A 27,608-nucleotide genomic window follows, 5' to 3' on the forward strand; every position below is an offset into this window, starting at 1 on the left:
GCCATCTGGAGGCAGGAGCTTCTGCAGCCTCGGGCAGAGCACACGGGAGGGAGGCCACGCCAGACGGGAGTGGGGACGGGGACTGGGGTCCAGCTGGCCTGGGGGCCAGGCCCAGTGAGAAGAGCGGCCCTGGTTGGTGAAGAGGGAGCCCATACAGCTGCGAACCATGCAGTGCGCCCGTGGGCACCAGGCCTCTACTCCCGGCCAGCGCCGCCCAACAGGCCCCTCTGTGCGGACACAGACCCTTCACATGCACCGGCTCAACAACCACCAGCCACCTGGGCACCCACTACACCCCATGGGGAACCAGAAAACTGAATGTTCGCTTCACTTCTGGGCCTTAACTTCCATTTTCAACATCAGTGGCCATGTCGGGCCAGCGCTCCTGCCCAGGATGGCTCTGCTTGGGGTGCCCAGGCCTTGAGGGACAGGATACCAGGTCAGGAGGTGTGTTCCCACCGAGACCTAAGTCAGGGCCCTGTTCCCAGGGAGGGGGATAGGGAAGGAGCCACGAGAACTGGGGTGGACCAACAGGGTGGCCTGGGGGAGGTGAGGGAGACAGCAAGGTTAAAGGTTAGAAGTGCCAAACCCAAAAGTAACCACAGCAGTGAATGTCTAAGGGTACTATGGCAGGTGCTGTCCTGAGGAAAATATGCCTCACTGAGCCCTCAGGAAACTTAAAGGGCAGGTTACTTGTGTTATCCCCTTTTCATGTATGGGGAAACTGAGTCATGGCACACGTGAAGACTTCCCAAGGTCACTGAGCTGGGAGAAGGGGAGACGAAGGAGCCTGTGTTCCTGGCCATGACCCTGCGTCCAGCACTTCCAGCCAGGGTCCCTGGAACTGGGAGGGGTCTGTGAATTTGGGGGCAGGGTGGGCAGGGAGCTGGCCAGGGTCTGGGAAGGCAGTGGCAACTGCCATCACAGTCAGGGCCATGAACCGCACACAGAGGACAGATCCAGCAATGCGGTCAACCACAAAGGAGTCAAGTTCAGCAAATTTACCGGCGAAGTGAGGTCTCATAAGGAAAGACTACTTCCTGGGAAGCTGTGGGGCATGGCGTTAGGAAAGCTCTTTAATGGTGAGGGAAGGGCAGATCCTCCTGTGATGAGATGAGCTGGGGACCGGGATCATGAGGACAGTCAGGTGTCACCTATGTGTTACTAAATGACACGAGACAGAAATTCAAGCATCCTCACTGCTCAGGCCCCTGATGTTGAGAGTCACAGAGACTCAGATGTAAATTCAGATCAGACCCCGAGACCCCTGCGCTCACGACCTGTTTTCTGAAAGTTAAGATGTGTGGTGAGGCTTCCGCTCCCCCACAAGCTATAGACCCCTCAACTCTGAAGAGGATGGTGACCCCAGTGCTAGCACCAGGGGACAGACAGACACATGGACACTAAGGAACACTGGTGGAAGATGGAGCTCGCCATCTGCAGACACACCTGAGGGCAGGATGTGGCATCCAGACCGGCCCTGTGACTCTCAACAAGGTGACCAGAACAGGCCCTGTGTGCCCACAGGTCAGGACCTGGTGACGCGCTCAGCACCTGCATTTTCCACCCAAGTACCAGGGAGTGTGAAGGGGGTAGCTCTGAGAGTCTTCTCAATTCTAATTCTGAGCAAATAATCAGATTCCCAGGAAGCCAAGCATGAAGGCCCCCCCCAACCCCTGCTCACCTGTGCTGAGGGGCATCCGTGTGGCCCCCATACTCACCTGTGACAAGGGGTGTCTGCGCAGCCCGGGCCCCCATGCTCACCTGTGATGAGGGGCGTCTGCACAGCCCAGGCCCCCCTGTTCACCTGTGACGAGGGGCATCTGCACGGCCCGGGACCCCTGCTCACCTGTGACGAGGGGCGTCCGCACAGCCTGGGACCCCGTGCTCACCTGTGACGAGGGGCGTCTGCGTGGGTGGCTGTTCCAGCAAGACCATGTGTTGTAGGAGGGGGTTGTGTGTGGCCCCGCCGTCGCGCTCCAGGGGTGCCGTGCTCAGGTAGGGGGTGAGGTGGGTGCCAGGGAAGAGGGAGATCCGCTGCTGGAGGGCTGGGAGAGCAAGTCGCTCGGCTTCCTGCTGGCCGGCCGCCCCCTGGAGAGGCACAAGCATGACGCCCGGGCCGAGGCCCTGGGACAGCGGCCCCACAACGCGCACACCTGCGGACGCCTACTCACAGCGGACGGGCCGGTGGCAGGCAGTCCCAGAGTGATGTTGGGCAAGGATGGTGACGTGTAGAGGGGGAGTGGGGCCACGGAGCCTTCTCGAGTCACGAGTCTGTGTGCCAAGCCGCTCTGGAGACAGAACACATGAAGGCTGTTACACGCGGTCTGTCCCCAGTAAGCATGGGCAGCATATGCCACAGGAAATCACAACAGAAAACATGTCGGGGCAGGACCGGCTGAACTCCCAGATACTCCAGTACATATGTAATTAACAGGTTCTAGCATGCAGGTGGGCATGACATTTTAAAGCAGGCCACAAACGTAGATTCACAGCCCATTAGACTCCTGTTTTTATCCATACTGCTAATTCATCGTAAACTATCAAGAAAACCTAAGATAGTGTATTTTAAATTATATTCTTGGTTGGGACGGTCTCTTCAAACACAATGTCAGAGACAGAAACCAAAAAAAAGAAAAATTGATTAAAAATATCCCTCACAAAAAAGGCAAATAACAGTCGCTGTAATGCCAGCCACACATTGGGCAGAGAAAGCTCATATGTAAAGAACTCACAGATCAAATAATAATGAACAATGAGAAAATTGCACGGAAAGGCAAATGACAAAGAGCTGATATTAAGGTAAAATAAACTCATGAAAAAATACTCAACATCATTAGTGATCTAAAACATATTTAAAACCTTATTAAGCCAGCAAAGATATGACAACTGAGAATACTCTTTTGGCCCCAAGGAACAGAAGGGCATTGATCAGTGCGTTATAAGTTGGCACACTCTTTCTGTAGGAAAACTTGGCAATCCATGTCAAAAGCTTTAAAAATGTATCTAAGTTTTGATCCTGAATCTCCACTCTTAGGATGAACTCCTACGAAACGATGCTCATCCAGGGATGGTCCCAGGAAGGTATGGCTGAGGCGCACAGAGACAGAGGGCTGAGTGTCCTGCAAAGCGTGCAAGGCTGAACAGGAAGGTACACTGGGAAACACCTCCCTGACTGGCTGGCATCTCAATGACGTCTTGTCAAGTTAGAAAAACAAGTTGTAGAATTGTATACTTTTTCAAAAGCAGACAGACAGGGAGGACCGGGACAGAAAGACAGTCAGGAAAAGGTTAGCAGGAGCATTCACCAAGGATCTGAATTATTGCATCCTCTTTTTCCTTTTAGAATGATAGTTTTGCTACAAAGGACGCTATTTTATTCACCCCAACATCCCCCCAGAGCAGAGTCAATGTGCTGAACCGAGGGGCAGTGAGAACAAGAGCGTAGTGTTGCCACAGGCTGGCTGGGAGGGTTTGCAGATGGAGTCTGCATCACGGAAAACAGACTGATGCACAGCCGACCAGTCTTCTCTTAGTTCCCCTAGCACTGTGGTGTGTCACTGAAGAGGAGATGCACACTGGTGCCTTCGAATTCCATATCCAAAAAAAAAATTGTGAGCTAAAAGTTATCATACCAAGCTGCTGTAGACACCAGGGGTGGACTGACTGCTGGCCTGGCTTGCAAGCGGCTTCTTCTTCCCATCGGGGGTAGGAGTGAGCTGGGGTTCCACTCGGAGATGCCATGGGCCTGGTCCCAGAATAGTGCATGGACTGTGAATGGACTGGTTTCCCAGGGCACATAAAAGTTCCGTGGGTATTATACTCTAGTCTGTTAATGTAGTATTCATGCAATAGCATTAAGTCTTTTTGAACGTACACACCCTTGCTGAAGAACATTTCATTGCTAAAAAATGCTACCCGTCATCTGAGCTCCAGTGAGTTGTAGTCCTTTCGCTGGAAGAGGGTCGCACTGCGATGTCCATGGCCACTGACGGATCAGGGTGGTGGCTGCTGATGGCTGGGGCAGCTGTGGCAGGTTCCTAAAGTAAGACAATGATTTGCCCATTGACCTATTTCTCTGTCGCACGTGATGCTGTTTGATGGCATTTCAACCGCAGGAGAACTTCCTGCCGCCGCTTTAGCACCCGAGTGGACATGATATCCTAAACCCTCTGGTGTCTCTTCAACGGTCTTGACGGCATCGTCACCAGGACTAGATTCCGACTCGGGAAACCACTTTCTTTGCTCGGCCCCAGGAAGCGACGCCTCCTCCCTCGGATCTGATCACAAGATTGCCGCGATTCGGTCCCATCTGCAGGCTCCACTTGGAATTCCAGTTCTCCTGCTGTTTGCAGCCCCTCTGCAGTGACATCCTCCATGGAAGGCCTGAAACTTCGATTTGTAAAAAGAAAGAAAGAAAGAAAGAAAGAAAGAAAGAAAGAGAGAGAGAGAGAGAGAAAGAAAGAAAGAAAGAAAAGACTACATCTGCAAAGCAAGATAAAGGGGCATGTGCTGATCCTCCGGCCCTGCAGGAGCCCTGACGCTGCTGCTGAACACAGCCCTGCTGTAGTGTCATTCGGAAACATGATCTTTGTTCGGATGCCGTGAGGTTAAAGCAGGAAGGAGAGTGTTCTTCATGCTGGGGCACCAGGTACGTGCTGTCCTACACGTGGCTCGCGGGGAAGCTGTGCGGGCCTGACCCAGCCACCACCGCGGGAAGCACCTTCCCTCGACAGAAGCACTTTTTGCCACAAGTGAAAGAGTAACAATGAGCTTGGCTCCTGAGAAAACGGTTCCAATTGCCATGGAAGGCATGGCCCCATAGGATTGCAATTATCCAGGAACAAAATAAGCAGACCTCCTAATGTCTGCAAAGTTATCATTTCCTCTTTATAATCCCTCTATTTTTTACCTTATTTATTTTTAGAAAGAATGCCACCTTCTGAGAATGACTGGGGATGCTGACTGCCCACATGCGCCGAGCTGGCCTTCTCCATCTGCCCTATGCTGGGCTTATCACTTCCCGAGTTCCGCACAAAGTGGGGGTGTGGCTACGTACCCGGCACTGCACGGCCTTCTGAGCTGGAGGGAGCTGCTATCTCTGGGTCTGGGGAGGCTATTTCTTCTGTGTAAATGGGGCTGTGGCAGGGCAGTGGTGATGGGGGTTGTGCAGGGCAGCGGTGGGGGGTGTGTGTAGGGCAGCGGTGGGGGGGGGTGGCACGCAGGGCCAGCGGGGCCCCCGGTGCCCAAGGAGGCTTCATGAGGCCTGCATGTTCTCAGGAGTGGTCAGATTCTCACAAACCCTGAACCTACAGAGGTCGTCCTGGTGGGACGAGACGGTCGGGAGACCATCCTGCAGACCGCAGGGACAATCTGATGCAAAGAAGAGCAACGGCCTTTTCACTTTTCTTGTCAATCCTTTCACATCTGTAATTTGTAGCAGCTTCGTTGACATTCACACGTGACTTGAAAAACTTGACACACAATTTAAACGGGATCCGTGTAGATGCTCCCCGGTAAGGCACCCCGCAGAATGAACTCGATTAGACAGCAGGTGGGGGTGCGGCTGACAAGACCGGGCTGGCGGGCATGTGTCGTGCCAGGAAGCAGGGTCCCGGCAGGGCCCCGAGGCCCACTACAGGCAGCCGGCTGCTATGACCTCAGTCCCGCAGAGCAGGGGTGTCAAGATCTGTGACCATCCACATAGAGCTTACACGGGGTTGAAGGGACACGTGACGAAAGAACCAGATGCGCAAAGACGTCGGGAGTGAGGAAGCAGGGGCGGCCGTGCACACCACGACCTCAGGGGTCACTGTCTGTTCGTGCACTGGCGTTCACAAACCTGCCTGAAAATGCTTCGCCCCCACACCTGCGTGTCCCTACTACACTCTGTCCTCTCATCGGGAAGGCAAGATTCACGTCCAGATATTTAGGAGGAAAGGAAGTCACTCTGTTTAACGAACTGTAGCCTCCTGTGAGTTAGCAGCTCAAAAAGAGCTCTGAAGAACCACCCACGCAGCAGGACCATGTGCGCAGGGAGCAGACAGCACTCAGGGCTGAGATCACCGGGAAACTCAGTGTTGATGTGGCTCCCCACGTGGTCACCCGAGCCCGCAGCCTTGAGCGGCGAGCACACAATCCTCTTCCTCTTCCTGAGTGCGGTTGGTGCCTGCCTTTCGCAGGCTGCAGGGCTGCTGCCTGGCCACCTGGCCCTCCAACCCCAGGGCCCGGCAAGGGGCTGGCCTGAGGCAGAAGCACCAGGGACACTTGTGCAATAAACACACACACCAAAGTGAATAAGGAAGAAGGTCCCGGAGACCACGGCCCGGAAAGTACCCCGCAACCCAGGTCCGGTCTAGGGCACACCCAGCAGCCAGCCCCGAGCCCCTCCACCTGGCTCAAGAGGCCACCCAGCTGTCTCCCCAAGATCACCCTTCCTTCCTCTCTGCCAGCTGACTCCAGAACTCTGTGTGCTCATGTGACTCTCAACTACAGCACACCAGGTGCCTGATGGGCAGGATGAGGGGCTTGTCTGAGGCCGGTGGCATTTGGGAGAAGCCTTCCGTGGCCTTACTAACCGCCCAACACCCTAACCATCCGCCTCATGTCACCCACTCCCCCCAGACACAGGACGTGTGTTGGTCGACCGAGTATTTCTGAAGCACCACAAGCAGCTTGATTCCCACCCAACAGCGGTTCCCATGTGTGCTGTTCCCGTTCCACGTCACTGTGCAGAGCCCCGGGGACACACGGGTGTGGGGCATCTGGGGCCCAGTGGCACCGAGTGTGTGTTCTGATCAGTCTAGTTAAATACGCGCTGAAGGAGGCCGGGGCCAGAGGTTGGGGTTATAGCTGTTCTCATGTCTGGACCACTGTGCTCCAATTTAAAGGGGGAGCAGGGCTCAGTGGCAGGGAGGGGCCTTGTCCAGGACGCCTCCCGACCTGGACAGTCAAGGCTAGAGGGTCATTTCGAGGGAAACAACTGGCTGAACCTGCCACAGGGCCGGCGCAGGGAACAGAAGCGAATGGCAAGCCCACACTGACCTCGGCCGGGATGCTGGCGACGGCGGGCGCGATCCCGTTCTCCGTGCTGACGTTCCCGGAGCTGTTGTTGGGGGAGCTGGGCGCAGAGCCGGGGGCGCTGCTGCACGCCGAGTCTGTGGGGTGGAGAGACAGGTGTGAGCTGTGCTCCATGCCAGGGTCCCAGGCCACGCAGAGGTCCCCCACGGCCAGCTTGCTGACAGGCAGAAACCACATCGGGAAAGAACATGACCACAGTCCCCAAACAGGGGCTGCGAGGTGGATTCCCTACTTTTGGTTTTGCTGCGGACTCCCTCGTGAGCTCTACACAGACAGCTCTGTGGGGGCCACATCTGAGCCTTTAGGTTGTGCACATTACCAATTGTCTTCCTCTTGAATTTCAAGATGATCTGACACACCAGGAAGATTAGGCCTTAAATGTCAATAATCCAAACAACAAAAGACCAGGAAACACAGACGCTGCATGACTGTGAATAGGGACGGTCAGGTGTGCTGTGCTTACCAACACAGCCACTGGCCACAGGACTCCCTTTGAATTAAAGCCTCTCATTTTTCCTGCACGACATCAGACACCCAGGGGGACATGCTGCTAGCTTCGGGGACTGATCGGTGTTTCCCAGAGTCACATGCTAAGTGATCCTCCAAGTTACTTCACAGGGAGCTGTAGCCCGTAGCCCAGCCCTGCAGATCTGGACCAGTCTCCACGGCAACAGGCCACGCCTCGGGGATGCGTCCCACCCCCATCTCCTTTTCCCTGCCAGCACAGCCACGGTGGTGACACTCGATGGTTATGGATGGACCTGTTCAGCTTTTTCCGTGTCCTCCTTTGGTTTCATGGCCCTTTGACAATGGCCTCAGCGCAGAGAGCTCTGCAGTCCCTGGTCCTCTTGACCGGGCAACTGTGAGTGCAAGATCGCCAGCCAGGTCACCGGCCATCCCAGATGCTGATGTTGAGCTCAGACTAGAAACCCCACCCCCTAACCCCCTCCCACCCCAACACACCAAACCCAGAGTTTACTTCTCTATTGGAGGAAATCACCTTTGCTTTATACTTCACTAAATGGGAACTGCCGAGAAGGCCCCTGGGCTTTCTGCACGAAGACAGAGCTGCGGCCTCCGGGGCTGCCACCTTGCCCTCGAGTGCAATGGCCCTCGTGGGACACCTTCTCTGCGGATCGTAGCCCAAGCTCCACGCCGGGTTCCCCAGGACTCCCTGCAAACGTGCACCCCCAGCGGGGTCACCAGGTAACTGTTCTTGCGTAGCAAGGGTGTGAGAAACTGGGCCAAGAAAACATATATACCCAGCTCTTCACTCACTTTCCACTCAGTTATGCCGCTTCTAGGAATGTCGTCTGGGAAATGAACACAAATGTGTCATCGTCACAATGTTATCCGCACCTGCCCAAGTGGGGGCCCACTCCAGGTGCCAAAAGTACTTGTGATGAATCCATGTCCCACCTGAGCTCTAACCATTCGGACGCGTATGTGCACAGGCAGCTCACTATTACCTCTGTTCTCGAAGCACGTGTGGCCTTCGCTAGCAACTGAGGTAAAGAAGCTATGAACCTGCCTGGTCCTGGGCCCCGATCTGCCCAGCTGGGTCCCCAGTCTGCCCCCCATCCCTCTGCAGACATGCACTCCCCTGCTCTCCCGCAGGAGACCATGCGCCCCAGGGCTGCAAATGGGGGTTCCCTTGCTCAATCGGGACCACCTCCCTTAGCTTCTTACTTCCTGTCTCCTGGAAAGGCATTTCTGCACTCTGTCCCTGGAAGCCTGTCTCCTCTTATCCCTGTACCAGCTGCACTTACCCCCCATGCATTCCCCAGACTCTTCTTGCCCCAGACCTCTTCATGGGCACCCTGGACGTGCCCTGACCCAGTACCAGGCAGCTGGGGTGGGTGCAGTTCGCTAGAGGGGCCACCCGTGACGGGCGGGCCTCTCCAATGAGATGCTGAGCTCCAGGAAGGCAAGGGCCTGCGCCGCTTTGTGCACACGCAGCCTGGTGCTGACTCACCGTGGCATTCAACAGCCCCAGGCGGACAATGTGAACACGTGAAGAAGCCTGACAGTTCCATCTCACCCACTGCAGGACTAGAATACATGCGTGGCCCTTCTGCCCATGAGAGCCGCCGGCCCACTGCCAGGCACGCTTCAAAGGAGACAACGCTGCATCTGTGTTTGGACATGGGCTTTCACTCCTGACTTCACATGGAATCCCCCAGGCACTGAGACTCTGGGTGATGGTCCCTCCTCTCTTCAGACAAGGCCCTGAACCCCCAGCACTGAACATTAGTAACAAAGTGAGGAGCGTCAACCCTTTCAGAACGCTCAGAGGCCAGAGCTTGGATGAAGGGTTTTCCGCTGCTACAGAACCCTCAACACAGTGGGACAGGGCGGGGAGTGGAGCTCTCTCCCTTACTCAGAGGCCCCGGGCTCGGTCAGCGTGTGCGTGGTGCTGGCCACGGACACACAGAGGACCAGCACCGGGGAGCCCGGTCCTCCTTCCCTAAGAACCGAAAACATACAGACTGCCATCAGGAGCCTCGGGTTTCAAATATGGTACCTGAACTTAATGCAAACAGTGACTTTGCCTTCCCCCCTTTATTCTGGTGCTGGTGTGTGCCCTCAGGACATGGGATGCACCCCGGGGGCTGGGGTATGTCCTCAGGACAAGAGAACCCACAGGAAATGGAGTGTGTCCTCAGGGTGGGGGTGCCCCGAGATGGGGCGTATCCTCATGAGGTGGGCTGCACCCTTGTGGTGGTGCGCGTCTTGGGAAGTGGGGAGCATCCTCAGGAAGGAGGGTGTCCCTGAAGACTGGGCTCCGGCTGGGGGGTGCACTACTGCATTCCCACCACTAGATGGGGGCCAAGAGCAATGCTCGCTAAGGAAGTGGGGACCACCGTGCTCCCTCCTTCATTCCCTTCCCACCTGTGGGACTCTTGCCAGGAAGATTTCAATGCTCCCCAGTGGTCTGGACACTGTAATGGGCAGTGGAGCAGATCAGAACCATGTGATTTACTGTTAATAGGACAGGATCAGTGAAACCTTCAGAGAACCCTCAACTCAATATTCCTGCAAACACCCCATGCAGTGTCCAACCCGGGTGTTCTGGTGGCCGGGTGCTCTTGGAGGCTGGGGCTGCGAGCAGACAGGAGGTGCCCTATGTGCCCAGACACCAGTGGCGGCTCTTGGACGCGCACTGCAGGCACCGGGGGCTGAGAGCATCGTGCAGAGGTGTGGGTATGGGGGGGGGTGGGGTACAGGAGAGCCCCGTGGGGCAGGGGTGGGCTAGCAGTGGGCGTACCCGTGACATCCAGTGGGCGCTTCTTCAGAGCTGTAACCACTGGCCCATCTTTTCTGCGCAGCAGGGGGCTGCTCCGTCGCTCTGCCACCTTCTGCTTTAGCCTGGACCGTAATTTCAAATTGGGTTCAGAAGCTGCATGAAAAGGAGACACCGTTATAATCAGACGGTCACGGCTGTGGTCAAGTTTCTCTCACTGGCAGTTAAAAAATATGCATGTTGGGTAAATATTGAGACAACACGGATGTGCGGGTCCAGGGTAAAGGGAAGGCAGCGTTCCTGAGGTCTGTGCGGAGTATCTCCAGTCCCACCCACAGTCCAGGTAATGAGCAAAGCCTGTCTGAGGCTTCCTGCTGTATTTCTGTGGCCCCGTGGGTCGTTGAAGGGTGGTGACCCACCTGCTCTGTGTTACACTTCCTTATTCACCTGCCTGTCAGAAATTCCTCCCACAGCCAACAACCCCGAAACAAGCCACTGCAGGTGAGCGGCTGTCCTGGGGCCCTAGGGCCAACCAGTCCACACCTGCATGGGGGTGAGCAAGCCCCTGTCTCCCTGAGAGGCCACCTGAACAGGACACGGGCGTTTCAGCTTGGTTCGGTCTGTCACCAGCTCTGCGTGTATTTTGCAAACCTGTGTATTTAAGCTCAGGGGTTCCCATGCCCCTGCACCTGGAGAGCAGACCACCCCCCCCCACCGCCGACCAACCAGGTCACAGCTCCGGGAAGCAGGGCAGGGGCATGCTCCTGTGAGGCTGCTCTGGGAGGAGGGTGCCCCCCACCCCCATGTGGATGCCCAAGCAGGAGTCTCCATGAGGCCTCAGGGCCAGGCCAGGGGTGAGATCGCCACTGCAAAGACATTCATTCAAGTTCTGAGGTTTTACCTGACAACTTCCAAGTTCCTACTACTTCTCTGTTCACAAATAAGCAAGGTTTTACCTTTTTGTTTGTTTTTAATCAGCAACCCTGCTGTTTTTAATCTTTCTGGAACAGGAAGTTCACGCTCTCCAGAGCACAAGCAATATAATTGAATTTCCCCCTGGAATCAGAACTAAGACAGCCTGGGTTTGAGGCAGCAGGCCGGGCACCGGGACCCGGTCCCTTGGGAAGCAGGGTAGCAGTGTGCCAGGCCTAAATGCTGGGGCGCCAGTGACCCGGCCAGAGGCTGGGAGGCAAAGGGCAGCTCTCTGGGGGCCCTGGGAGGGGAAGGGGGTAGCAGGCCACCTACATGAAGCTTCCCAATCGAAGACACACTTTATGAGGCCGCCGTATCTCTGACGATGCCACCCAGGTTCTGGTGGGCACATGGGGAGAGGCACCCTTTCTGCTCTGTGCTTGTGTGTAGGGTGAGTGCCCATTCCCCTGTTGGACTGTACAGCCAAGAGTGGGAAGGATTTGTATGAAGATTATGGAAACTATTCTTTCCTTATTTATTTTGAGATGACTGTAGATTTACATGTTTCATTCACTTCTATTTTTACATGGAGTTTGTTACCATTACTTAACACAAGGAAAAAACCCAAACCTCATCTAACAGGCAAGAAAGTAACAGTTCTCCTCATACCACCAAGGTCTGTGCTGAAAGGACATGGACACCCTTTTGTCCAAGCTGGGGTCGGAAGCTGCTCCCAAGATCACGGGGCAGCACGGGCCCCTGGGGAGGGAGTGTGTCTGGAGATAGCATATGGGTGGCCCCTGGTGACAGGGTCGCACTGGGCCAGCTGCAGACCAGTCCTGCTCCTGGGTCTGGCACCCGACCTCCCCCAGACCCTGCAGGTCACTCTACATTCAACATACCTGGTTGAGTGACAGCTCCAGCCAGGTCAGCGGTTAGGCAGCCATGTCTGCCCAGGGACCCCGGAATCCTGCTAGAGTGACTCAAAGACTGCACCGGGCAGGCCCCAAGCCCCTTCCCACCTCTCACAGCTGCTGTCATTTGTCTGCAGGTCCTCGCCCTCTCCCTCTCCCAACAATAGGTGAATGGCTCTGCTGTCCTCACAGCAGCAGGGGCACCTCATGAAATGACTCTGCTCATCTGACTTTTTCCGGGTCTCCCCTGGACCTCCTGTACTTGAACATGAAAGTCCGGGAGACCTGAAGGATCTGTCCAGCCTCCCCAATTCCAGGTGAGCCCAGCGACACTCGCTTTGCAAAGACAGACCCGACCCAGGACTCACCACCCCTCCTAGCATTGGCCCCTCTCTGGGCCACGCCTGACATGCAGTGCCGGTACAAAGCAGGAACAAGGGACACGTGCTCCAGATGTTGGGCATCTCGTTCAGGATGAAAGGAGAGCTTTAAACTGAGCGGGGTGGGCCCTTCCCCGTCCCTCTGGGGTTCTCCAGGACCGTCTCTCCACAGAGCCTCTGGGTGCAGGGCCAGGGCCTGGGAGGGAAGAGAGACAGTCACTTCCTCGTCTCTGTGGTACAGCGAAGGCCCAATTCCCCCTCCTTTCTCTGCAGAAGGCACGTTCCTAGGAGCCGTGGGTGCAGGCGTTGGGCAAGCTGAGTTGAGTTCTAGGGGCCCCACAGAGAAGACACCGGGCCTGCGGTCCAGCTGTTCATCCACATAGTTCTCGAAACTTCCAAATGCCTGCCACCCAAACGCCTCTGTGTGGCAGCTGAAGCCTAGGACACAGGGACCTGCAGCCCCCAACAGACGGGCAGAGCTGCAAGACCGCACCTGCCACGTGGAGGCCCGTGCCACCCCCACGGGCTCCTCTGGGCAGCTCCCAACTGCGTCTAAGGTCCTCAAAGCTCATGCAGCTCCCAGCGAGGCTGAAGGATTAAGTACAGAACCGTATTTCCTTCCTTTGAATAGGGCTGCAGGCAGACTGACAGCCAAGTGTGAGCAAGAGGCATTCTGGGAGTGACTCCCAGCAGCTGAGTGCTACCGAAATGGAAGGGGGCTCACTGTGTTCATGAGTGCAGAGTCTGCTCCTCCGGGGCAATGTGGGCACGCTAGGGAAGTTTCTCCTCAAAGGCCATCAGGTACATGACAGATCAAGTTCAACCTTCAAATCCTGCCCTGGCCCCAGCACCTGCCCCTCACTGGGCAGGAGGTGCCTGTGCTGAGATGAAGGCTGCTCTCCACAAACCCTCACATCTACAGCGATCTCACGCAGGTCCAGCTTTCCCCGAGGGCTGGTCACAGCACAGCGGCCATCAGAGTGGGAACACGGGTAACGGTCCAGCGGGCTAAGGGACCTAGGTGCCCGTAGCATGTACCCACAGATCATATTGTCTGGAGGCAGGGGCTGCTCTGGGGGTGGGGTGAGCAGGCAGAGGTATGCAGAGCACCATCTCAGCTGGGAACATGGGCAGAGTCGTTCTTCCGAGACCCACAAAATGGCAGCATGGGAGGCAATGCGGGAGAAGCCACAGGACAGACGTGTGGGTATGGGAAGAAGACAGTGGGAGGAAAAGGGGAGTGAAAAGGTCCAAGATCACATTAATAACAATGCCAGGAGAGGTCAGGGCAGAGCAGGGAGGTCACTAACCCAGTAACTGGAGACACTCTTACACTCTTCTGGTGTCTGGCTGGGGGCAGGGGTGAGCGCTCCCCGCGGCCCCTTGCTAGGCAGACCCTGCAGAGTTCTGGAGCTCTGGGGGCCAGGCAGGGATTGGCCTTGTCAGTGCTGTTGGATTCTGCAACAGCCACTTGGAGGCAAGAGAGAGACTCAAAAATCCTGTGGGAAAGTGACTTCTGTACCCAACCACATTATCAGTCAGATGGGGGCCAGAACAGACATCTGCCAGTGTGCACGGACCTGTGTTCAAAGCCTGTTCAGGTCCTCAGAAAGCTGTGCCCATGCAAGGTGAAGGAGGGGGCTGTACAGGAGTCCAGGGGAAGGGACAGAGCCTCCCTAGAGGGTGCAGGGGAGGGGTGGGGGGGACCAGCAGGTGGGACAAGGGGTGGGGGCCTTGTGGCTGGGAGCCTGTCTCCCAGGCCACAGAGAGGTCTCTGGGCCACCTGCCATGGGTGGGGAGGGGGCCTCCCCCAGGTGAATTAACTGACAGGAACGCAGAACACTAAGCAACAGAAAAACCATGATCAGCTTCAGGAAAAGGGCAAGTTAGGCAAACAAGGAAATGCAGGCATGGTCACTCTACATAGGTGTGCACTTTCTGTACATCCCCTATCAAGGGGCAGGGAGGGGCAGGTCCTGACCCCCTGAAGGGCCATCCCCTGTCCTGAGCCTCATGGGGTTCTCTGATTTATGCGTACTTATTTTCTTTGAAAACAATAAGAAGTACTCTGGAAAGCCAAATGACAGACTAGAATATGACTTTCATAGCACACGTGTCAGACGGAAGACTGATGGTCTTCAGGAGCTCCTACAAAGCCACAGACACTAGAAGGAAAGTACCCCAAAGAAAGCACAAGGGGCTTGCCATTAAACTTCCATCCACTGAACACTGAGGGACTTGCCTGTGCATCCTGTGTGGTTCTAGATGCCACACACGGGGGCGGACAAGCCCAGGCCTGGCAGGCACTCTGAGCTCCACACAGCTTGCCGGCCACACGTCCCAGGGCTTGGGTCACAGTCACCTGGGTCCCTGCTATGAAGGGAGGACGTTCTCACAGGAAAGACGGGAAATAAAGACACTTGAGCTTGTCTAACAATGACGGAATTGCCGAAAACATCCCAGGAAGCACGATGGGCTCATCCATCGCCTGGGCTAGGCTGATCGTGGTGGCATTTAATGATGTGGACAGAGCAGGCTCCCTGGAGCTCTGCTATGGTGTGACATGCTCAGCATCTCAGAGCTCGCAAACCCCTGAAGCCAGCCATCCCATTAGCAGGGATAGATCATCTGGAAATTCACAGGGATCTATCCTAGCACAAGAGGGCAGAGGTAGAGTTATGCTAGAAGAGTTACAAATTTATATGCACAGACCACACCGTGTAGAAAGAGGTGCTGATCCTCACACACTCAGATGGAAAGATAGACTCAATGTAACAGCAACTGAAAAATACAGTCACAGGACAGAACGCAAAGCAAGTGTTCTTGTTAGCATGAAGACAACCAGACATGTTCACTACCCCCGATACACAGTCCGACACGGATGCGCAGAAGATATCCGGTCAGATACCAAACTAACCAAAGCAGCTTGTCTCTGGGAAGTAAGACACAGAAGCTGGTATAACTCATGTTCTGTTAGAAGCATGCAGTATGTGTATTTCGAAAGGAAAGAGGTACTACATGCTGCTGGAGGCTGGTGTCTCCCACCGGCTCAGTCTCGTAGCCTATTTCTGTTGGCGATCAGCTCGGTGTGGGGCGGCCACTGAACAGTGAAATGTGACTTCAAGATCCCTTCTGGTACTTTTCATATTAGAAGGAGGTCAAGTCTGATAGATATCAAAGTTTGAAAGACAGGACATGGGGTATGTGAGCCAATCACTTTATGTAGAAGCTGCCTAGTACTCCCCATACGGACCATCTCTAGAAGCTTCCTAGGAAAGCACAATAAAGCCTTTTAAAAAACCCTCCAAACACACTGATACCCCCACTTTTAAGGTCACAGTCAAACACCCCAGTGGGGGCCAGTCAAACAGCCCAGCAAACACCCCGTGGGGCCGGAGCTCAGCGGGGCCAGCACCCCTGGCACTGCGATCACCCCTCACCCCCCCGACTCTTTGTTCAGAGACGGTACAGGAAGGGCAGAGCTTGCCGGCCCGGCCCCGAGCGAGACGTGCAGGGCCATTTATCACACTGCAACTGACCCTCCAAATCACGCCTTTCCACTTAACTGTGGTGAGTGGGGGTCGTCCCTTTCCGCCCCTGCTGGGGACTTGTACCATGCTTGCCGCCGACCACCTGCAAGCAAGACCCAGGTGGCCCTGTGACAGCCCATCCCCAAACCTCAGAGACACGCAAACTCAGCTGTGAGGAGCGTCACTCAGTTTGCCAGGGTCCTGGGGAAACCCGCTGACCTGCTGCTGTGTCCTATGGCTGCAGAGGTCATGGATTGCCCGCCCCTGGTTCTCCACAGGCTTTGCATTCCCACGGCAGATCTCCACAAGGTGCTGGGGACACATGCGGTGGCCAACTGCAGAGAGGGATTCTGGTATCCAGCAGGACGGGGGCAAGGCGGCTGCCAGGAGACTGCTGATGGGGCCTGAAGCCACCTTCCTTGTGTCTGGGGTCAAAGCCTAGCCTCACCCTGCACCTGCCCGGGCGCCTCCCCGGCCCAGCCCTGTGGGTCCAGCCTGACACTTGAGTGGGGTCTGGGCTCTGCTATTCCCTGCCCACCCAAGCAACTCAGAGCCCGGCACCCTGGAGACTCATGAGATCACCACGGCACAGACACTGGGGTCGAAGCAGATGCTGCCTTGTCTGGGACAGCAGCCCTAGCGGGGCCCTCCTGCTGAGGGCGTGGGCAACGGAGTCTGGCTCCCAACGTCACTGCGGTGACTGGGCAAGGCAATGAGCCCAGAATCCAGCCCTAAGGGTCACTGCCAGACGTGAAAGTCACAAGAGAATATGTGTACTCCCTACAGACAGGGACTCGGTCCCCTGGGCGTTCGGGCCCATAGAAGATGACATGGGAACAACAGTCACTGGGGGGGGTTTTCAGTGACTGGATGCAGTATGGGGGTGCACTGTGACCCACACTCATGTGACAGCAACACAGGTTATCTCAAGGGACGCCGGGCGCACAGGGGCGTGGGCTGGTGCTAGGCCTGCCTTGCCCCCCTTCCCCGGGCTGGACAGGAGAATGTGCAGTGGACCCAGGGCAGGCTCCAGCAGGTGCCATGTTCTTCCTGCTGCTCCAGAGAGCAGACCAGAGAGTGGCCCTGCTGCCTATAGCACAGTGGCTGCACCCCATCTCCCGGGAAGTCCCAGCTCGCAGGCCACAGGTGGGCCAGTCTGACTGCGCATTCTCCCTGCTGAGCCGAGCAGCTACAGACAGTGGAAACTGCCGTCTCCCACAGATTGGAAACTGACTGCCGCTTCCCGTGAACAGCTGCAAACCTACAAGGTGCAGAGCTGCGGGAACCTTCTAGAAGGAAGAGCCCCAGGAGCCACTGGCCGCAGAAGTGAACACAGGCTGGAAACCGAACACCTTGGGCCCAGCGTCCAGGGGGAGCTGTGGCCCGTACCACCCAGCCTCCCCCCACTGCATCTGGGGCCAAGGGTGGGCAGCAGGACTGCTTCCAACACGGCTGACGGGCGCGACTCCTCCCTAAGCACTTCCTGAGACAGATGGTCGGCGTCCTCAGTGGTGTCCAGCACACGGCACTCGGTGCTGAGGTCCCAGCGGTCACGGTCAGAATGGAAGTGGACGGAGATGGGCAACGACAGAAAGCTTTGTTTTGTTTCATTCTGGTCTCATTTCATCAGTCAGAAGTCACAGAGGACAATTTAAGAGGCGTTATGCAAAAAATTGACAGCAGCTAACATCTTTAAAAATGTGAAGTTGAAGAAGCTACTGGAGAAAAGTATAACTTAAACCTATATGACAAAACTGGATTTTCTCTTGGCGCATGGGCGGCTCAGCGGGTAAAGCCTCTGCCTTCGGCTCAGGTCATGATCTCGGCGTCCTGGGATGGAGCCACTTGTTGGTCTCTCTGCTCAGCAGGGAGCCTGCTTCCCACTGGCTCTCTCTCTGCCTGCCTCTCTGCCTACTTGTGATCTCTGTCTGTCAATAAATAAATAAAATCTAAAGAAAAAAAAAAGAAGTGGGAAAGCGTCCTTTCTTCCGTGTGAACGTGTGGTCGAACACAGTGGTCGAACGCACTTTGCTCAAACGAAATCCTTGGTGGAGCTGCTTGATTCCCCACAAACCCAGAGAGGACCCGCTGATGGGTGCAGGGTGGGTGGCATGGAACAGGTCCCAGTATATCTTCAGTTAGTAGATTTGGAGGGGACAGAAATTCAGTCAGGTGGCCTCCACCGCACCTGCTCTGTACCTGTGCAACCCGGGACAGGACCCAGCCTGCTGGGAGGTGGGGATGCCCTGCTGTCAACCACAGGGAAAGGGGCAGGCTCTCCAACAGGAAGTGAGGGGAGCCCAAGCTGGGCACTCAGGAGGTAAAGAGGAGCCAGGGGCCAGGACATTTTCCCAAACCCCCAGGAAGGCAAGGCACAGGAAGTTGGTGAGACTTCCAGCAGTAAATGGCACAGATTGCTGTGTGGCCTTCCCTCAGGGAGCTTAGCAATTCCACCTGCTTCTGGCGGAACTGGGGGCTGAAGGAAGGGTCTAGGGGAGTGGAGGCTGGCGGGAATGGGCTATTGGGTGGGGGAAAGGATAAAGGGCAGCCTGACAACTTGGGAAAATGAGAGCAGAGCCCCCGCAGCCAGGCTCCCTCTAAGCACTTTGCAAACATCCACTCCGTGACTTATCCCAGCCCAGGAGGTAGGTGTTTCCTGATAGCAAAACAAGGAGGCACAAAAGGCTTCCCCAAACCACAGGGCAGGAAGTGAAGCCACTGGATGTGAACCCAGGCCACTGGAAAAAGTCACTCCCTGAACACTCAGAGGCTTGGGTGAGTCGGGGCGCTCTTCTCCTGAGAGTGAGCAGAGCTGGGCACAGTGCACCCAAGGAGCAGGGACAGCGGCTCTGCACCTCACGGGCACATGTCCTGCAGGGGACTGAGCCCTGGGGACCAAGGGGCAGGCTGACACTGTGAGACACACAGGATTTGGGGTCAAGTTGAAACCAAGGGGAATATTCAAGTGTACATCACATTTATTAAAGATTATAATTTTAATTCATTCGAGACATTTTGTAATTAAGATTTCATGTTTGTAGTCTTTCCTATTATGCATTCTCATACAAACGCACAGATAGGAATTACTGAGAATTAGTGACATCAAGTGTTTGAAAATGGATACTTTCAGGATGATACAAGACACCTAACTACACTCCATTCCTTTAAGTGATTTAAACATTTCTTCTGAAATCTTTCTATTATTAATATTATTAATGTGCTGGTGATGTCTTCTTGAAAAACTGATAATGGAATCACATCTTAATTAAGTTCTTCTGGAGCACCATGTGCTCACGGGCACTTCCCTGAGGGTAACGAGGGGTCTACATGTCCCAGGGCAGTGGGGGGCTGGGGCACGGCCAGGTTCAAGGCAAATAGGTGTGACAGGCTGTGCTCCCAGCACAGGAACCAGCAGCCGCAGAGACCGAGAAACATGACAGGGGCCCGTGAGACAAAAGGTCACAGGCCACGCAGCTCGGCGGAACAGCACCGCGGCTGCGTGGAGTTGGCCGTCCCGCATCCAGAGTCTTCCAGAGACCCCGGCTACAAGTGGTCAGCATCACGTTCTGTGTCTTGTACCAGAAGCCAGTGTCCAGCTGGCGTAGGCCCTGTCTGGTTGGGAGAGGGGAGGGACCAAAGCAAACACCCCCTGGCGGGCAGCCCCATTTCTATTTTGAGAAGGAGGGGTGAGCTCATTCCAGGGAGCCCCGGGAGGCCCTGAGAGGTAGGTGCTGCTCGCTGCCCTTCCCTGGGACATCAGGGGAAGAGTCAGAGGTGTCTCCTGACAAGGCAAGGCCCCTCAGCAAGAGGTGGGTGGCTCGGCTTGGTGGCCAGGTGCTTAGTCTTCCGCTTCCTCCACTGGGACCTTGGGGGCCACACTCGCCACACCCAGGGCAGGAGGAAGAGCTGTCTGCTCAGCATATCCACAGCAGTGTGGGGATACAGGAGTGCATAGCTCCATTTCACTGATGCCAAACTGAGGCCAGGGGAACCTAAGGAATCCATCGCAGGGCACACAGGGCTACGAAAGCAGTGGAAAGATCTGACTCGAGCTGCTGGCTGCTGGAGCCCATGACCTCTGTCCACCTGACCCACCCTCATGCCCTTAAGGTGAGGGAGACTCCCTGTTCCTCGTTCTCTTTCCTAGGCCAGGGCACCGGGAGCACGCACGGTCTTCCTCTCTCCACAGAGCCCACTGCTTCCTGTGACCTGCCATTCTGATGATCTGAGCTTAGGCCAATACAGCACGAAGTTCCAGAAGGGGGGATGGGGGCCACCTTGTGAGAACTGGCCCCCAGCTCCTGACAGAGACCCTCCTGTTGGGCGCATGGGCTCTCTGGGTGAAACCCACAGCAACTTACAGAGTGGCAACTTCCCTTGCACCAGGGGAGGGTTTACAGGCGACGGGAAGCCCTGCCCATGCCTGCAGGATCCTCACTGTTGACTCGGAGGGGCTCCATAGACCTCTCTCCCATCCTTGTCCAGGACTCTGGGGTCCTGAACCCGTGGCCATTCTGATGGGGCCACCCGATCTCACACACCTGAGTGTCAGTCAAGTACTACCAAGGAGCCTTGCAGCAATTTCTGGCTCTAGACTCGGGCTCTGCTCCCTGAGTGCTGCAGCGAGCTCTCTGGACCCAGCTCTGCCTGTCGTGAGGCTCCAAGTCCTCTGTTGTTAGGATGGAGTGGTATATGAACCCCCAGCCCTGTCACCCAGTGCCTCATCACTCAGGTAAAGATGCTGATGTCTATTGCCTTAAAGAATATCTGTCTAAAAGCAACCCAAATCCTCTGGATAAAACAAAATCTGTGTTTACAAAGAGAAGGCCATGCCGCACGGGCCTCATTTCCGCTAAGTAGGAACTTCCCACAACGCCCTGCGACCATAGGCTCCGCATGTCTGCGACCAAGGGACCCAATCCTCCACAGCCCACCCTAGCCTGCCCACACCTCGTGGTGGATAGAGCCTCTGCAGGACGCCCCCGCTCTGGCCCCTGCCCTTCCGGCCACCCTCAAGCCCTGGCCATGGCCACTCTGATCTTTCTTAAAAGCTGCTGCCCACTCAAACCATCACCGCTGGCGAAAGTCCAAGGGAGCCTGTTGGAGTGTGAATACCCTTCTTCTTCTGGTCTGTGACAGGGCCACACACACCCCGAGGTCTCCTGAGATGTCCTTGCAGGACACAATGAGTTTCTTTTTTGAAGAGACTTCCTCCCACTCTGGGATGCCCTCCCTGGCCCCACCCAGAGTCAGCCCCAAGGGCCATAGGCCGGCTGGCCTGCTCCCACAAGGTCTCATGTGAATCAGCAAGAGCTGCTGTGTCCCTGAGCCCAGCAGGGGATGCTCTGGGCTATGACAAAGTGGTACACACCACCCAGAGGAGGGTAAGCTTGGGTGTTGTTTATAAATGAGTGTGAGTTTTAAGCCGTAGGTGTACACACATGAGGCTCATTGCTCTGGGTATGAATCATAAAGCAATGCTTAAGGACATTATTTTAAAAAATGATGCTCTAATACAAAAAGCCAATATTTAAGCACAAGCAGGGATTCCCTCTGACTCAGCCTGTAGGGAAAGTGGGAGGGTCGGTTGAGAGCCCCGCCCCCTGTGGGGCATGTGGGAGGGGCCGGCCAAGAGCCCCACCCACAGGCCCTGGGCCTGGGAGACCTGAACCTGTTTTTTGAGCAGGAAGGAGCACTGACCTGTTTTTCGGAGCGGGAAGTCATCTTTGCTGTCGTACATTCCCAGGACCGGGTGGTTGTAGGAGGCTGACACCCCACTCTGGGGTGGGGAGCTCTGGTCAAGCGAACTGTGCTGTGTTTTCCTGGAGAGAAGAGGCAAAAGCAGACGGATGAGTCAACAAGGGGTGGAAGCCCGCCAGACACATCGGCCCCGGATCAGCTCTGGCTGACCAAGGCGACGGGCTCCTGTCTGCCCCAAGGCTGAAATGAGACAGAAACCAATAATGAACATGCGACCCAAGGCTGAGCAGCACCTCCACAGCTGAACCCTGTGCCCAGAGGAACAGGGCCTGGTGCGAAGCCGGCCGGCATCCTGTTCCTCTTGGGTGGCTCCTTGCAGGGCTGCTCCCAGGCCACCAGGCCACAGCCAGCCACGGAAAGGCCTGTCCTCAGGGGCCCATGGCAGCCAAATGTGGACAGGACCTGCACGGTTGCAGGCAGCTGAGATCTGGTGGGGTGTATTTGGATCAAGCAATGGTCAAGTCTTGAAGGATCCCCAAGGGGCCCTTCCTTCAGCAGAAAATACCCAGTGTTCATCTGCACCTTCAGAGGAACAAAATCTACCCCATCACCCCACTTCCTAGGGGATGGCGGGTATCAGGAGCCAATACCCTGTGCTGGGAAGTGGGTCTGTGATGTTTACTACCTCCAGTGACCAGCCAGGCACACTCAGCATCCTGAAAATGGTGAGGCAGGCTCTGGCTCCAGCAGGAGGCTCAAGTGGGCGGGAGGGGAGTGGGGCTTGGGAATGGGGTGCCGCCAGCCCTCAGGAAGACCATCGGCATGTCCTGGAAGCTCCCACCCTAGGTATAATGAATTCTGTCGAGTCTTTAAACTGTGTAATCTGCTTAATGGCTTGAAGCAAATTTGCCAACTTACTTATTTGGAATTTGTTCGACTGTTTATTTGAATACACAGTATTCCACATCCACGCACCTGTGTTATTTGAATTAAGAATAGGAGCTCTTAAGTGCTTACAGGTGGATCATTTAAATATGGGACAGCAAACTTGTGCAGACTGTGGGCTGATCACAGAGACCTGTCCATTGAGCACAGCCTGGACATCTGGGCTGAGGGGCCCAGCCAGGCTGTGTAGTGGGCAAGAGCTCATGCTCCTGGGGACAGGTGCATGCACACGACTGTCCCACGACACAGGGTCCCCTCCTTAGGCAGGAAGCCCTCCTTTTCACTTGTGCTTCTGCTGAGACAACCCTGGTCTCACGTCAGGGGGACACTGTCTGACAATCTTATTAAAGGTCTGAGGGTGGTTGCCCCAGGTGGCTCAGTTGTTACGCATTTGCCTTCGGCTCTGGTCATGATCCCAGGGTTCTGGGACCGAGTTCTGTATCAGGCTCCCTGCTCAGTGAGGAGTCTGCTTCTCCCTCTCCCTGCTGCTCTATTTGTGCTCTTTCTCTCACTCTCTCTCTTTCTGTGTCAAATAAATAAATAAAATCTTAAAAAAGAAAAAAAAGTCTGAGGGCAACACTATCTCTACCAAATCACATCTTCTGAGGTGTTCTCCAGGGAATGTGTCCTTAGCCGGTTTCAAACTTCTTAGTGCTAAGTCACAATGTGGGAAGGAATTCGCTTTCTCTTTCATGAGACGCATGGAAAGACCTGTGTGTGCATTTTGTGACCCGAAAGTGTGAATAATAATTATTTGTAGAAGAGTATTATAAATAATAACTACTGTTATTAGACTTCAATTATACACTGTTTATAAAGAAGCCACAAGTTGGAAAAGCTGTATTTGTTCAAGATCTAATAGATTTTCTCTTCTGGTTTGCTCTCTGGAGATGCTGACAGGGTGAAACCCTCCCTCTCTCTAGGGCCCTTAGAACCACAGTGCAAGGCCATGACCTGGGCTCAGCACACAGCAGTCCCGCATTGCCCCAGGGCATGGGCTGGGCCGGCATGCAGGAGGCCAGGGCTATCACCACAGAGAGCCCCCCCCCCCCCCCCCCCCCCCCCCCCCCCGCCTTCAAGGGAGTGACTCACATCCCCACCATGCAGCTGCCTGGAATCCTTCTGACTCCTGGATGAGAGCTCATCCCCAGGTGCCCACCACAGAGCTAAGTGGGTTGTTCCAGGAAAACCCGCTGTTAACCCCCCCCCCCCAACCGCCCCAGGGACCGTGCACGTGTGTCCCAGGGAACAAGGACCTGGAGGGTGAGCAAAAGTGAAGTCCTGACCCTGGACTGCATGCATACCCCCCAGTGACACGCTCTCCATCTCGCACACACCTGCAGTATCGTACCCCACCCTCATACCTCACACATACCCCACCCTGCACACTGACACGCTCTCACACACATCCTCCCCCACCACTGACACACTCTCAATAGTCACACGTACCCCACCCCGCATACTGACATGCTCACACACTCACACGCACACTGACGTGCTCTCATAGACACTCTTCCCCACACACTGACATGTTCACAGTCACATGTACCCCACCCCACACACCTACATGCTCACACACCCCGTACCTGTACATTGACACACTCTCACACACTCAGTGCACTCCACTCCATGCTCAGACCCTCACACACTCCCATGTGCACAACTGCCATCCCCACCCCCTCCCACAGGGGAGCAGAACCTGAGGGTGGCCCCTTCCATGAGCCTCAGCCCTGCCCATAGGCCCAGCCCCAGCTCCCGGCCCCAAGTCATGGCCCCCATCACAGCCCTTGGTCACAGCCTGGCAGGAGGTGCTTGGTGGCACCTGGGCCAGTGTCCGGGCCGCTGGTGGATGACATGTGGTCTTCAAGGAGGTGCAGACGGAAGCACCGAGAGGAGCGCCCTCTCCTCGGCTCTCTGGGCCCTCCTCAGGCTGCACCATGGCATCCAGCCGCCTTAGCCCTCCACAGCTGGTCTTGCCCGCCAAGTCAGACTTATACAAGTGACCTCAACACAACCTGCCCTCGCCTAACCAGCACTGCCCAGCGCAAGGACGATGTGAGTTACCCAAGCAATTCAAATGGCACAGCAGCCCCGCTGAAATGAGTAAATACGGCTGAATCGACTTTATGACACTCTTTAACCCAATACATGCCAGTTACAATCATTTCAATGTGCAATCAGCCTAAAATGGTCGGTGAACAGTTCACATTGTCTCCATCGTGCTGAGGCACTTAGTCCGCCCTGTCTGGCACCCGCGCAACAAATCTCCATTAGAACAGCCTCATCTCTGGGCCCAGGGACACGTGGGGGGCCACCACCACTGTGGACACAGAGCAGCGTTGTCTCCACCGACAGGACCCCATGCCATCCGCAGCCAAGCTTGAGGCCCCTAGCCCAGTTGCCAGCTGGCTCTGTTGCTAGATTCATCGTGCTGACTCCAGATCGTCATTTACCCGCATCCCCGAACAGGGGTCCATGTCGCTTCTCCGCCCGAGCATCCCATCTCTAGGGCCTGCCGCCTCCTGTGCTCTCCCTCTGGTGGGTATTCGGGCTGCTTCTGTTCTTTGGCAGCAACAAACGATGCATCTGGGACCCTAAGAACATGCGTGTGTGCGGACAGAAGTTTTACCTCTGGGGCAGACCTGGCAGGACAGTGTCTTCAGGGTAGAGGGGCACGTTCACCTTTATGAGAAACTGCTGGACCATTTGCCACCAGCTGCACCACTCCACTCCCCCTGGCTGCACGCCACAGTCCACGGGCCCCACATCTTCACTGCGTGGCCAGCTAAACTCCAGGCACCCCACTGGGTGCGAAGTGGTGACACCCAATGGCTGAGATTTGCATTTCCCTGACAGCTAACCATCTTTTCATGGACTGGCTGGCTATCTGTAGGTCTTATTTTCTGAGGTATTAATTCAAATCTTTTGCTTGTATTTTTTTTAGTAGATCACTTATCTTTTTATTATTGAGTGGCAGGAACTCTTTATATATTTTGGATATAAACCCTGTGAGAAGTGATAGGAATTGTGAATATTTTTCCAGTCCACGGTTTGCCTTTTTATTTTCTTCATGGTGCCTTTGAAAAAGATTTTATTTATTTATTTATTTATTTGACAGAGAGAGAGATCACAGGTAGGCAGAGAGGCAGGCAGAGAGAGAGGAAGGGAAGCAGGCTCCCTGCTGAGCAGAGAGCCCGATGCGGGACTCGATCCCAGGACCCTGAGATCATGACCTGAGCTGAAGGCAGAGGCTTAACCCACTGAGCCACCCAGGCGCCCCTTCATGGTGCCTTTGAAAGAGCAGTTTTTAATTGTCACAAAGTCCATCGCTGGAGTTTTTGGCTTATGCTCAATGACAGCAGTGTCCTAAGAACTCTGTCCACCTCTGCCCCAGGCTGTGAAAACTTCTATCTTTTCTTCTAGGAGTTTCAGCTTTTGTGTTTGGGTTTACATTTGGGCTAATAATCATTGTGGGTGAAGTGAAGCCAAGGTCAAAGTTCAGTTTTTCTTCCACAAAGACCCAGTTTTCTGACCGTGTTTCTGCCTTCACACAGCAAGTGAATGCGACAGTCACTCCGTGATGTTGGGTTTAGAGTGACAGCATAAAACTGCTGCCAAATTCAGTGCAAACAAACCTGTCCCCTGGCTGACTTCCCCACTCCAGCCCATGTGCCCCAAATCCCTCTAAGGGAGCTGAACCCAGGGCAGGCAGGCTGCGTCCGGGTCAGGCCTGAGGAGCCCTGCTCCCCAGGCAGCAGCTGCCTCAGTCCCTACTGGGACCCCCACAACCCAGGATGGAAAGCTACCTGCCCTCCCTCTCTCCCCCTTCCCTGCCTGGGAGCTCCTCCCCAGAAGCCCCTCCCTCCATTCCAGACTCTCTCCACAGTGCTCCCTTTCTGCTGGGACCCACCCTCCCCCACAGCCTCTGGGACTGGAGGTGACACACTCTCCTGTCACATGTGACCCATCACCACAGCCTCTGTTCCGGCCAGTGGTCTCCCGTCCCAGCCTCCTGCCCGCTCACAAGGAGCCTGGCACCAACCTTCTATCATCTGACATGGTCAGCCCACAACTTCTGTAGGCTTCTGGTCCCCTGGCCCCTTGCCAGCCTTATATCCCCAGTAGTGTCCCTGATGTCCCTGACTGACCCTCCCAGCCCACAATCACTGCTACTAAATGCTCCATCCCAGCAGGTCCTAGGATGCCTCTGCCCTCTTGGTGCCTTCACTGGCCTGTCCTCTCAGATTCCCCCAATGCCTCCCAGTCTGAGTCCCCGAAGCCCACTCCTCTTCCTGCTGTCTTCAGTGCGAACCCCACGGATACCATCTCACAGGCCACCCAAACTGCTTTCTTGGGGGTGTTGCCCAGTGGCCCCACCCCCAGGGGACAGTGCAGCTTCCCCACTGCAGCCCCAGTTGTCTGGGGGCCCAGACGTGGGGCCACCAGGTGCTGCTACTGGCGTTTCCAAAGAATCTTGCATGCGGTGGATGTGGGCGCACGGCCTTGCTTGTGGCTTTCCACGGCCGCCGCTGCCTCTGCTCTCCAGTGGGAGTCGTGTCACTGGCTGACCTGCGTGCACGCCCACACATGTGCAGACAGGCGTGAGCACAGCCTTCCGTGTGTTGTGGCAGCACACGGCATGAGGGCCGCTTTCTCTGCCTTGGAACAATATTCCTTTCTGGTTGTACTGATGACAACGTAGTCTGCCAGGATATGTGGGACCATCCCAGGGGGACATGGTGGTGTTTGATTTAGTCAAATAGTTGCCCCTTTAAGAGCTTGAAGATAGATGTGTTTTTCCCCAATACAATGAATGATAACCATATTTTGACTTATGAAAACTACCCTATGGGTTTTCTGTAAGAAATGAAAATTACCCTCAAAGACAGCGGAAAACTGTATT

At 55.4% G+C, this 27,608-nt stretch overlaps 1 protein-coding gene across 5 annotated transcripts in view; it reads right to left on the minus strand.

Moving 5' to 3' along the window:
- The window catches only part of HDAC4 (histone deacetylase 4), a 288,242-nt gene that overhangs the window by 58,997 nt on the left and 201,637 nt on the right, over positions 1-27,608 (minus strand). For all 5 annotated transcript variants that reach the window (XM_044241969.1, XM_044241967.1, XM_044241968.1 and 2 more), the window contains 5 exons: positions 21,761-21,882; positions 10,349-10,480; positions 7,045-7,157; positions 2,175-2,291; positions 1,893-2,091 (listed from right to left, as the gene is read on the minus strand). In XM_044241969.1, coding sequence (XP_044097904.1) covers positions 1,893-2,091; positions 2,175-2,291; positions 7,045-7,157; positions 10,349-10,480; positions 21,761-21,882 — 683 coding nt within the window. The remainder of the gene's footprint in view (positions 1-1,892; positions 2,092-2,174; positions 2,292-7,044; positions 7,158-10,348; positions 10,481-21,760; positions 21,883-27,608) is intronic.

This window comes from Neovison vison, chromosome 3 (assembly GCF_020171115.1).
Source record: "Neovison vison isolate M4711 chromosome 3, ASM_NN_V1, whole genome shotgun sequence".
Lineage (NCBI taxonomy): Eukaryota > Metazoa > Chordata > Mammalia > Carnivora > Mustelidae > Neogale > Neogale vison.